The 12,978-nt window shown below is 42.4% G+C and overlaps 1 protein-coding gene across 3 annotated transcripts in view; it reads right to left on the reverse strand.

Moving 5' to 3' along the window:
* Positions 1-12,638, reverse strand: part of LOC117374448 (trinucleotide repeat-containing gene 6A protein-like) — a 28,194-nt gene extending 15,556 nt beyond the window's left edge. For 2 of the 3 annotated variants that reach the window (XM_055223873.1, XM_033970572.2), the window contains exons 1-10: positions 12,435-12,638; positions 10,833-10,884; positions 5,386-5,464; positions 3,823-4,105; positions 3,526-3,573; positions 1,356-3,293; positions 1,125-1,284; positions 569-1,041; positions 343-474; positions 113-259 (exon numbers count right to left, since the gene is read on the reverse strand). In XM_055223873.1, the coding sequence (XP_055079848.1) occupies positions 113-259; positions 343-474; positions 569-1,041; positions 1,125-1,284; positions 1,356-3,293; positions 3,526-3,571 (2,896 nt within the window). In that variant the 5' untranslated portion in view covers positions 3,572-3,573; positions 3,823-4,105; positions 5,386-5,464; positions 10,833-10,884; positions 12,435-12,638. The remainder of the gene's footprint in view (positions 1-112; positions 260-342; positions 475-568; positions 1,042-1,124; positions 1,285-1,355; positions 3,294-3,525; positions 3,574-3,822; positions 4,106-5,385; positions 5,465-10,832; positions 10,885-12,434) is intronic. The other variant, XM_055223874.1, reaches the window with a different exon arrangement.
* Between the last annotated feature and the right edge of the window lie 340 nt (positions 12,639-12,978).

Here is a 12,978-nt window from a genome sequence, read left to right on the forward strand (position 1 = left end):
AGCTGGACTCGTCTTCACATGCACACATTCCAAATTACTATTAGAGATCCAATAATACATGGGATGTCATGTTGAGTAATCTACCCTTATAATAAGTCAAGCCGCCACATACCTGTCCCAGAGGTCTTTTCCTGGGGCTGGGGCTGCATGGGCTGTGGGGCGCGCATGGAGCTGTGGTTCTGGTTGGGAGTGGAGGGGCCATCTTGATCCACCTGACCAGGCTTGTTCCACATGTTCACAGATCCACCACCATATTTACCTACACACACTTTCCAGTTATATACCGTTTATGTACAGTTGAACAGCAGAGGTAATAAAGATTGTACACACTTTGAGTATTACCTGGATCTCCCCATGCAGCAGTTCCATCATCAATTTCCATTTTTCTGCGAACTGATTCTGGAGAGGGCTCTTCCCACCCAGTCGCCATTTCCTCTTTTGGACCAACCGCAGGCATTGGTCCACCCAGCCAGCCTGTAGAGTTCAGTTAACAATGTAGTGATTGAATATTAACATTTCATCACATCCAAGTACACAACATTAATGTAGATTTAAAACCAATGAGTACCTGAGGGCTTGTTGGGGCCTTGACCCCCTCTGGATGCACTGGATTCTGGGCCCTTGCCCCACTCGTTGGAGGGGTTGTGAGGTTTAGAGGCAGATTCTCCCCAGTTCTGTGTGCTCGAGTTGTTCTTCATAGGTTCTCCCCAGCCTTGGTGCTTAGTCATAGGACTGGGCTTGTGGACAGGTTCACCCCAATTGGAGCCAGGGTTGGGAGTGCTGTGGTCTGGGGTGTTCGATCCTCCACTCCCGCCCCAAGTGTTACTGCTGCTGGTGTTGTTACGACCCGGCTCACTCCAGCACCCAGAGCCAGACCGGTCACTGTCACTCTCCCAGCCCATAGAGCCAGCTCCTTTTGGAGGATCCCCCCAGTGATTGCTGGCCCCTGCCCTCGAAGCTTCTCCATTGTTTCCCCAGCTTTCACCAGCACTGCCATTCCAGCTCTGCGCAGGCTTGGGTGCATTACTCCACATGTTGGACCTAAAAATATAGCATTCAAAAGTTATTTCTTTGCTAAACCAAAGTGTTTAGGATGGACTTATGCTTTGTGTAGTAAAAATTACCCCTCATCTTTGTTCATGTTATTGCTCCATGTGTTACTGCTGTTGGAGCCTTCGTCCCAGCCGCTCTGACTGCTTCCTCCGTTTCCTGAAGCTTTATTTTCCCATGTGGACATGGGCCTTTGCTCCCCCCAGCCTGGATCAGGGCCTGCATTGCCCCAGCCTGTGGACAAAGATTATGATGTCAGAAAGATCAAGATCCTTTCCTCTGAGACAAAAGTGCAACTAAACTACCTGCAGACGTCTGAGAAGGTGCTGGTTGTGCAGCTCCCCAACCAGGATGCTTCTGCTCATCTCTTGGGGCTTGTTGGTGTGTTGGAGCAGAATTGACATCCCAGGCCGTGTTCTGTCGTACTGGTGTCTGACCCCATCCGGCATTGGACAGCACCCTGGGATCCACATTGGAACGTGTCAAAGCCGATATCAAAGTTGCCGTGTGGGCCCCCTTTCGCCGATTGCCTCCTTTTAAACTGTTATCTCTGTCAGAACTTGATCTGCCTCCAGAACTCTCCCCACTTCCTTCACTGCCACCGGAGCGCCCCCACCCTCCTGTGCCAGCTCCCAAGCCATGTCCCCCTCCTGCATTTCCCATGCCCATCGCATCATCTTCCAGGCTTTTCCAGCCATTGCTGGAGCTTCCTTTCTGACTGTCAGAGGGGGGGTTGGATGGAGTTGCAGAACCCCACTCTCCATGAGACATCTTGGACATGGAAGAAGAGGAGGAGCAAGAGGAAGAGGATGATGCGTTGCTTCCCCAGGGGCGGGGCATGCCAGTGGGTGGGCCCATTGTACTTTGGTTTCCACTTCCTGATTGGCCTACAGACCCTGGGTGCTCAGCAGATCCTCCAGTCCAGGATATGGTACTGTGAGAGTTGGCTGGGTTATTGGAAGGCCCCTGGTCCCAGCGTGGAGCCCCAGTGTTATTGTGGTTATTATTACTCTTAAAAGCAGCAGAAGAGATTTGAGGGTTTCCAGCCTGCATTAAGGTAGGATTTTGGAGGTTCACAGTGTCTGCATTTGGGGGGCCCTTGTCTCCAGGGTAGGTAGATGCACCCCAAGGCGTACCAAAGGCCCCCTTACCACCCAGGTCTGCTTGGGTTGGCTGGGGGGCTAAGAGGTTTCCATTGGCCCGTGGAGCCCCAGTTCCGACTCCAATGGTACCCCAGGAACAATCACCCATAAATTGGGAAGATGCAATAGAGTTTGGTTGAGTAGAGGTCATTATGGTGTTAGTAGTTGTAGTAGTAGTAGTAGTATTCATCTTAATAGTGTTATTTGGTCCATTTGATTCAGTGTTAAGGTTGGCAGACTGACCACCATTTCCACTACTGCTGCCTAACACCTTGGTGCTTGCTGTACCATTATTCATCTCATCTTCCATCTTGTTGCCTGGAGCTGCCATGCCACCCCATCCCAGCACAGGGCCTTGTTGAGGAGCAATACTTTGCTTGGAAGTGATTCCTGGAGCCTGAGGGGGACGCTGGTCCTGTGATGCAGGGCTTGAGGCCCGACCCTGGGGCCAGGCACCGTGATTGGCATTGATTTTCAACACATGTGGGTTTAACCCCCCGTTGATGCATGGAGCACTTCCACCTGTGATTAGATTACTGTCTGATTGACTGCCCCATACACCACTGTTATTGAGAAGCTTGTTGTGGTTACCCAGATTATTGCTAATGGGCCCTGCCACAGTGTAGTGGGAGGGCCCTGTTATGGTATCATTTGCACCACTTCCACCAATAATGGGTGCCAGCTTGTTTCCATTGGCATCCCCATTGACTGAGGTGCTGATCATCATGGTAGACGTCCCAGAGGAGGGGTGAGGAGCAGAGCTTGTAGACACCACAGAAGAGGAAGTGTTTGCTGACATCATCTTCACTGTGGCCACAGAATCAGCACATTTATCTGAACCCACTGATGAACTACAGTCTGCGTCCATGCATTCTGACGCCAGCTCCGGATCTGACCCTGACCCACATCCAGAAGAGGAGGACGAAGAGGAGCAAGAAAATGAAGAGGAAGAGGGAGGCCAGTCAGACGAGCTGTTGGCTTTGTCGATACTTCCGTCCACTAGGACTTTGCTCCAGTTGGTGTTGCTGTCAGTGCTGCACGGAGAGCCAGAGGACCAGGGAGAAGGCTCATACTGCGAGTCCAAGCCAGGATGCTCCAACCCTGTGACAACAAAGTCACAGTGAAGAAAAGTTTACATTTACAGAAAGAAATGCAGTTTCAGGACAAGAGAAGCAGGAACAATGTAATGTCAGAAGATGGAAATTGAAAGCAAAGAAAACAATTGAAAGCGTGACCAACTTATTTGCATATCTTTGTTTAGCAAAATGCAACAGTGTCTGAGACAGAGGGTGAAGGAAAGAGAGGTGTGTTAAACAAAGCTCTGTGTAGTCACCTGTTTGATTAGGAGAGTGGCTGACGGAGTCCCGTATGGGAGCCATGTCTGAAAACAGAGACAGGGAAGTCTGTCAGACTGACTTAGAGCCTGAGCGTACACAGACAGAACAGACCACACAGGTTCAGTTAGAAGAGAAAGTAACAGACATGCAAAATGAAAGATCTAGAATATCATTTTAGTGAAACATGCAGAGACGGACAGGGAAACAAGATTTAAATAATAATCGATGATGGTTTACTTAATCCCAGTTTTAAATGTGTGAATAACTATAGCGCAAAGTCTACAGTCTACTACCTGTGAGTGTGGTTTGTAAATGTGACTCCGTGCTGGTTGAGCGCTCGCCCCTGTCTGGGGTAGAACCAGGAGGTAAAGGTGTCGTATAAGGAGCCGGACTCAGGGATCTGCGGTGAATGGGCACAGCTGGGCAGAGCAGGCAGCAGGCTGTTCAGGCCTCCTTGGCATCGCTCACGATTTCCACCAAACCCTGTGTAAATGTTTGTGTGTGCTGAGGTGTCAGGAGTGCAACGGGGCTGTGGGTTTCCAGTTCAGGGCTCTCTGGACTTTGAATGCTCTGGCACTACAAAAAAAAACAAAGAAATAAAAACAAATTATAACAACGATCGTTATGAACATGAATGTAATATGAATTTAACATATACAATCACATTATTGTGGGATCATTTCATAATAAAGACATAGCGCACTACTTGTGTACCTCTAGTAATATAATCTAGTGAATGTCAAGTAGATGGAGCCTTTGAATGTGTTCAGTTACTGTGTGCTGCTGCATGTGCCAAAATATACTATTTCAGTTCAAACAGGAGCCACTGGAATGGATAAGGCCACATGATAAGTGACCAAACAACCTTGTGTGACATGACAATTTTTATTATATATTTAACCTAGTTTTTCCAACATGTTTTTTCAATAATGCCAAAAGTCCCTTTACATTTGTACACATGTAGCAAGTCGTGTGCTTTTATATCCCTTCAACTGAAGCAGTGGCTTGTTTAGATCACAGAGTACAGTCTGTTCCACTTTAACGCGCAACCTTAGTGTTCATAGAGTTCCCTGGAGCTGGCAGCCACAGGACGGCTGTTCTCGTCTTACAAAAGGGGGACGGGGAGGCTCAGGGATGAGTGATGTGGACATAACTAAAACTTGTTACAAATGTGAATTTTCAGAGGATGAGTGGAGACAGATGTTAAATGTAACAGTAGACTAGAGCGTGGTCTGATGAAAGGAATGCAGACGCAGCTTTCAACATGCACTAAAACAAATACTAATGTCAGTCTCACTTGAACCTCAAACTTTAAACACTTTTAGATGAGACCTGGGTTAAGGTAATATGTCCATGACTCCTTCTGTCCAAAGTGCTGCTTCTGTCAGTAATACCACTGTAGGATTACTCTTCTAGAATGGCCATACTGGAGACATGAATAAAAGGAGGCGTGGCTTGGAGAGGTAAGGCTAGTGCCTGAAGCACATGCAGCACATAAGATTGTTAAATTCGTGAGAGTGCATTGCCAGATAAGCACAGGGCCCACTGCAAGTCATATGGGAGGGGCTTGTTGGACATTCACTGCACAGACCCAAAACAACCATTACAATATGACATACTTTGACTTTTGTTGTTCTGATTACAAATATTTTAAGCCTACTCTGCAATACAATATCGTTGTTTTAATTTCAACTGATTGGAATCAAGGGCTACGCAATTCCCTGATTTTATAGCATTATCAAGAAATAAAAACATTGTCAATAAAAAGCTGGCATGTCAACAGAAAAAGGAAGGAAACTATTGAAATAGAAAGACAAGGTTTATGAGCATAGTATTTGTATTTAGAAGACTGTTACCTTTTGTCAGGCCTGGTGTCTCGTCCGTCTGTGTGACACCTTCTTCCATGCACAGTCCGTCCCTCTAAAAGTGAGCTTCCTGTGGGGAAAAGCATCACTGTTACTTCTGAGTGTTTAACTGTGACACCCCAATATTTTAGGTCACATTTGTATCCTAAGTGTCAAACGGTTCCCGAAACATAAAAGTGCTATAAAATGGGACTAAAAAAAAAAAAAAAAAAGATATGGGTCATTGTGGGTGCAGTCACTTTTTCTTAGCTTCCAAACACATTTTTAAAATATGGCAAATTTTCAAGAAGTGTCTGGGGTGAGAGAAGTCCCTGTTTAGACTGATGCCCCCATGACCCAGACCTGGATAAAAGCAAGAGAATGGATGGACAGAATTTAAATTTGGCTTTATTTTAATAATAAATATATTAACAACATGTTAAACAGCATCATGGTTTATTCAGTCATTTTGTGAATGTCTTAGTTCCACATTTCAAGGCCATCAAGAATACAGTGTTTGATCAGGTCCTGAAATCCAGATGGAAACCAAATCTGAGGAGTAATACCTCACCATGTCCTCTTGGGTAAGGGAGATCATTACATGGTCTCATCAGGATTTAGATATGGTGGGGAAGTAATTTTGTGACTTTTCTAACACATACTGCAATTCTGATTTGCAATATACGTTTTGAAACAATTCAGCTGTTTGCAGGACAAAATTTAAACTTGTCCAGGATGAAAATTTGAGACTGAAAGGCTGAAATGGGAACTATACACTATCAAATATACACGTCTCGTATTCTTTTCTAAACATTTATTTTACCATCTACAGAGAGTTTACCTTAGAACATACTTTTAGTTATTGTGATCTGTCTGACTAGATTTACAGTTATGAGATGAGTAAGTTTTGGCTGCTAAGTCAAAACAAACAAAGCCACTGAGAATAGGTTTTACTGGGCCATTCTGGTATCACAGCTTTACTCAGCTTAGGATCAAGTCTGCTTCATACAAAAATAATAAATAATAATAGTGCAGTAAGGGCTAATTCAGCAGTGTAAAAATATAGAGCTTTTTGGCTGCACATGGCCCCCAGGCCCCCATACTTCATACACCCCTGATCTTCACTGTTTAGCATTAATCCAAAAAAGTAAAAAAAGAAAAGTGAAAGTTGCACCATTTCTGTGGCCCTTATAACTCACTTTTCAAAAATCGTGTGCTAAAGCAATATTTCAGGTCAAAATTGTGTTTTGTTTATTAATTTTTGAGACTATTTTTTCAACAAGCCAATTTTCACACTTAGACACACAAATTCAACACGTCCAGACCATTTAAGTCTCAATCATGTATTTCACTATTACACAGGGGCCAGCAATAGAACAGGAGAGCTACAGATGAACTTCCACATTAGGGATGCACTGATAACACTTTTTCCAAAACAAGTACAAGTACTTAATTTTGACTTAATTTTTTTGTACTTGCCCATAACAATGCCATTCATTATTTTTATATGGGTCTATTACATTGGCAAATCAAATAAAACATGTTTTATCCAGTATTAGGCTGTTAATCCACTCATTAAATAATAATATATACAATTCTATTAGAATATAGTCCATTTTTTCACTTAATACTTATTTGAGGGGCTATTTTAAATCTCTACAAAAATCACTGTAATTAGGGTATAATTCTAATATAAAGTAGAGAAATACCGTTTAATATTTAGTACTTCGTCTTTGTAAAATGTGCTCTGTGCTAACTGCTAAGGAGACACTAAGCATTGAGTGTTTTCTTACTTTACCAAAGCCTCACTTTGACCAGTATACCTCTTTTAAAAGCTCTGTATCCACTCGCTTTGTTTGTCAATTAAAACAAGTCCCAATCCATCCACAATCAAAGAATCAGTGGCATCACTTTAGCTGCTACTATGTGAACACAAGCACTGTGCTGATATCCTTTGTGAACTAAAAAAAACTGTAAGAGTCCATATTTTCATGGTTCATGTGACAGTCACATATGATTAAACCTGAGCTTAATGTACAGTTGACCATAAAGAGGCACATTAACTGTGGACTCCTCTCTACTCAGTGTGCCCTGCTCAGCTGAGAGGCCAACTGGCTCAAATTAAGTCGCATCGCAGCTACAGCGGTATCAACTCTTGGTATCGGCAGCTCACTGATGAGTACAAGTACTGGCACCTGATATTGGACTGATACTCGGTATTGGTATCGAAAAATGTCAAATGATTCAATTTTCAATCCAAACTCTTAGGTTGAGATGTTATTTCATGATATCACATTACATAATGTCTTTATTACAGCAGTGAGTTTATAACAGAAGTCAAAGGGGCATGTTTGGATAAGAAGGTACCAACGTAGAAAAAAATATTCTAGCACAGAAGTGGGAGGGTGAGGTGTGAGCTGAAGGTGGCATTTTGAAATTTTATTCAAAATAACGTTATCGGGATAGTTCCATAGGTCTATCTGCAGAAAAAAATCTGGGGAAAAAAGCAAAATATATACAAACAGACCCAAGTGTGTCAGAGGGTGAACACACAGGTTACACTCTCATGCCGTTTACACAACAACAGCATGAGAAACTATTCAAGCCGTCAAACGCTGTAGTACACTCATTGGTCCAGCAGCCAGTGCTGTGAGCTCTTCAAATCCTCTGCAAGGTGAGAAAGCATAAGAAATAATTATGTACCCTGCTATGATGTAGTGAAAACTTGTTCTATAGAAAAGCTATCACTCTCGAGTAATTATGTAGATTTACTTATTTTAAGTGCATGATATGAGGTTTAAAAGCAAAAGTGGATCAGCTGCATAGCCAACTGAACAGAACAGCCAGCTGTCCCCAAAGAAAGTACTTCTTTCACCATTTCTACTGGTGATGGATGTAATGTGTGTGTAGCATGTAAAAGAGGCCAATCCAATATCTAGTCAAGTGGAGGAATTACGAAAAATGTTGCCATGTTGACAGCCGCTCTATAAACGTGTTTAGCAGCAGTGGCCACAGTGGGTGTGCCAGTTAGCAAGCGAAAGCTCCAAACTCTATTCTAAGCCAATAATGGGATTACGCCACAACCATTACCTGGTCTAAATACAGACAGACCACATGATGATTAAACAATACATGCCTGCCAGGACAAACTATGGGTGTATTATATACCTATAGAACACCAATTGAATTTAGCACAGAGTTCTGTGTGTTTTTAAACTTAATGAATGTTAATGGTAAAGGTAGTGTCAGTACCACCAGTCAGGTGCCCCTCACACTTTTACCACTTCACCCTCCTCCATCAAGTACTTGAGCAGATGGCTCTGGGTTCAACAACAACAACAACAGAGCGTGGGGCCTCCTGGAGAGCACACATCCACAGAGGACAGCATCTGTTTATGAATGGGTCAACACTCACCCATCCCCCGACAGCTACAGCTGACAGAGAGGGGGGGGACCCCGAGTCACAAGAGCAAAAAAAAAAAAAAGGCAACAAAAAGGAACAAACTTCATTTCACTCTTTTATCATCTGGAGCGAATGGTCCAATGTTTAGCCTACTGGAACAAGGAAAGCCCAACTAAAATAAAAAAAAAAAAAAAACTTAAATAATCAATGACTTATTTCATTTAGTAAATACATTTTCAACAAACCACATTATCTGGGCTTTTAAATAATCACACTGACAATATGCTAAAGACTAACACTTGACAAGTCCTGACTAGTGTCAGCATTTGCTACACTGGAATTCCAACCAAGGTTTTCAATAATACCAACGTGCCGTTGTTATACTGGCCTGTACATGTGCAGGCTTTAAAAAAGAATACAATCCTAAAATATCTTGAGTCTAAATATGGAGTTGTGTGAAGTGGATAAAACACCAATCTGGACAGTTAATTCCACTATTAGTCATGTCTACTACTTTTTCCATTTTAAGACAGAAGCAGGGCTCTTGTTTTGTTTTGAGATTTTCAATACCACACTTTACTTACATTTTGTAGCCCCACAGTCTGGTGTCGTCTAACAGCGAAGCACACCTTATAAACTAACTTCATGCTTTCTATTTAGTTTTGTGTATCGTGTCGCTATATAGGGCTTGACAGAGGACGCCAATATTTCTTAGTTCAAATAATACAATGATTGCCTGTAAAAGACAGACTCTAAGACATGATTTAATCTGTACATGAAATGTTTGTACAAAAGCCACCCAAAATCATGAACATAGACAAATACTCAATATTTAAAACCCTCCGTACCAATACGTCGTTTCCTCTTCACAGATCATGTACCAGTGCCTTATTGCACAGGCTACACTTTATAGAAAATAAAAAGTAATTGTCTACAAAAACTAATGGTCTTACTCAAGTAGGTAAAGGTCAACGCTTCCAGACTTGTTCAATCCAAGTACCAAGCTTTACAAAAACTAGTATTGAAAGTATCTATTTTTTTTTTTTTTTACGCCCCCAATTGTTTTACTGTTGAAATGACCAATAAAAGGAAAAAAAAACATCCTCACCAATGTAAAATATATATGATGAAGAGTGAATTGTGTTTCTTTAAAAAGGCACAGTATATAACTTTTAAGCAGTTGGTTGTTTTTACTGCATTAAAAAAACATACATTCTAACTGCGACCAGGCTTGCATCGCCACAGACCTGGCTCTTATTTGGCCTCCTCCTGCCTGTTTCTATGGGAATTTTGTTAATTTAGCTATAATCTTCTACTGCATTGCATAAAATGTATCTATCTCCATGGAGGATGTTCCGTAGTATGGTTTTACCCATCTGGTGCCATGCCAACTGCAGAATGTTACATACTGTACCTTTAAGTTGTGAAATTGTATATGATATGATATAGACAAATAGATGGGTAGAACCTATTTAAACACCTTAACCTTTGTCAGTTGCTAGAATATTTTTAGACACTTAATTTGATCCATAAGTGAAAATAGCAACAATGTGATCACAGACAGGAGCCAGTAAGTAATGTGTTGTTATTTTGTGGAAAGCTTAAACATGTAAAGCATGTGACCCCAGTGAAACCCCTGCGCTCTGATGCTCCATTGTCTGTGTGCATGTAGAATGTAGAGCCACTGTATGGGACACAATGAGCTGCACAAACACTGCACACACAAAACATGAGGACACCGGCGTCTCATTTGGCCATTTTAAAACAGCACAGCTTACTCAGCACAACCAACGCGAGCCTAACCAGACCCTCCAATTCACTTCAAACGGAACTGCCTGTGCTAGCATAAACAGTGGCCTGTCCTGTGTCTGCCTGACCCACGCACAACCAACCACAACCCGCTAGGTCACACACACAAACACACGTTTCTCATTTAGAAAAGAATCATTATATCAATGCCCGTAGCATGCAGATATACCTGTAGTAAATGAATCATATGCTGAACAATCATAAGTTATCTATCATTAATTTTAAAAAAAAGGTTATGACTACTCACCTGTTAAGATGCTTTAGTTTCTTTGGTGGCAACAGCTTTCAATTCCAAATCTCTGAAAAGAAAGCACAAGAGTTGGGTAATGGTCTATTGTAAAAGTGTATTTCATTATCTTTAATCTTGAGAATAAAAGCACTTAAAACGCAAACAGGGGTGGGAGATCTTGACAAAAATGTATCAGTAAAGATTGACAATATCATCTCAATCCAACAGAAACAAGGCTTTAAATATAATGTAAAATTAGACACAGAAGTGCAGATATGTCTTTATGACCCATCTTTATCGCAGCACAATTTATTATTCTGGAAAATCATCATCATAGGTCCCTAATCCACTAAAGACTTGCCAATTTAGTTGAATCGATCAAAAATGCGTGATAATGAGAGTTTATTCAATTTGTCTGCCTCAAAGTTTATGCAAGGACAATCCTCAAAAAGTCTTCCAGTAATATCTGCATGAGTGGAATTTGGCCCGGTGCATGCAGAACTGCAGGTTGTACGTCCTGACAGCCACGGGCATTATCAGTCCTCTGAAGTTCAAGCCCTACGGAGAGCCTTGACGAAGTGTTAATGTGAGAAAGACCGATAAAGACACAGCGCACAGGTCAGTGCAGAGGCAGGCTCCTGATCGGCCATTATCTCAGCTGTTGCCCGACCTGCAGCTTAACCAACATGGCTCCTCCGTATCTCCCTGGGTTTATCCTTGATCATTTCTACTGATGCTAATTCAACAGGAATCTCGTGCATTTATCAAGTGAGATGCGCAAAGTAACAGGAGAACCACCATATCATTCACCCTGTTAGAAACTTTGAAGACACGACTTGGTAAACCGAAGTAACTAAAAGAAGATTACCGCGCGTGGCCGACAGAGGGCGTTAAACTCTCCCTTATCATGTTTAACTCCTGTAAATATCGACACCAAAAGTCCAACACAGCACAAATTTATCTGAATACGTCAGTCCAACCCGTGTACACGTTTGGGTTTCATAAACAATTCATATTAAACACGTAAAGTGCAAAAAGGCTGTCGTCGTTGAAGCTGCGCAGTCAAATTAGCATCAGTGCTAATATTAGCTCAAAGAAGCTAGCGTTACAGAGCTAGTTACACAACTGCTGATTTCTACAACTCATGAGCACTACTTTGATATCAGGCTGAAAAATACTGTGGCTGACAATGATGAGGCTGGTAATAAAACATGCAATAGTCATTTAATTCAAGATAAGTGACCACAAAACCACTGGAAACACAAACCCGCCACAGCTGGTTAGCCGGAGGTTACGTGCAGCTAATGTTCGTGCAGCTAGTGTTCTTGCAGTTGGCGTTAGCACAAGATTAGTAACCAACAAACACACTATTTTCCTCTTGAGTGTGGTTCTGCGTCAGTCTAAGCAAAGGTGAAACGCTGGTGTTATCTTTGCACAGAGCCACATCTTGATTAAAAGTGACACTGCGCTTTTGTTTGTGCTTCGTCTCGGTTGTGGCTAAATTACATCGGGACTCGGAGCTGTGTTCGTCCCCCGGTCTCCTGCTCCCAGACGCCCGCACACAAACTCCAACAACCATAACTCAACATTTCTGCATCAATCCACGTACAGCCAACTCACCTCTTTGAAGTATAAAGTGCAACAGAGCGGAATCGAAAGCTGGCTGTAAGGCTAAAAGACTTTTTGAACGCGTTTGCAGCATCTACGAAGGGAGGCATTCGTCCTGCGTGATCGCCATTTTCTTCATTCGCATTTGTCCAGACCGTGGCTGTGTCGCTGGAGCTGCTTTCCCCTCCTCTCTCTGCAAGTGCATTCACACCACACGGTTTGTGTTTGAAAGAGGAGACAGAGCAGGAAACACACTCACCACTTCCTCTGGTGGCTGACAAACGATCACAAATCTAACTCAATAACTTCTAAGCTACTGTTTTAAAGCAAAACAGAGGACATAAGTATTGTAAATAGTAAATCTGCAGGTCACAAGTAACTACATTTTGAACAGTAGCAGCCATGTGGGTACAAACATGCCTTTGTTTTCTTTGGTTTTAGTAGAATATCACCAACAAATGCACAATACCTGCTTATGTATGAGAGTGATCAAATTTCTTTAATGTAGAAAGAGTTTATCTAGAAAAACTACCTACTAATAGTCAAGCAGAACAAC

The sequence above is a fragment of the Periophthalmus magnuspinnatus genome, chromosome 8 (assembly GCF_009829125.3).
Source record: "Periophthalmus magnuspinnatus isolate fPerMag1 chromosome 8, fPerMag1.2.pri, whole genome shotgun sequence".
In the NCBI taxonomy this organism is placed as follows: domain Eukaryota; kingdom Metazoa; phylum Chordata; class Actinopteri; order Gobiiformes; family Gobiidae; genus Periophthalmus; species Periophthalmus magnuspinnatus.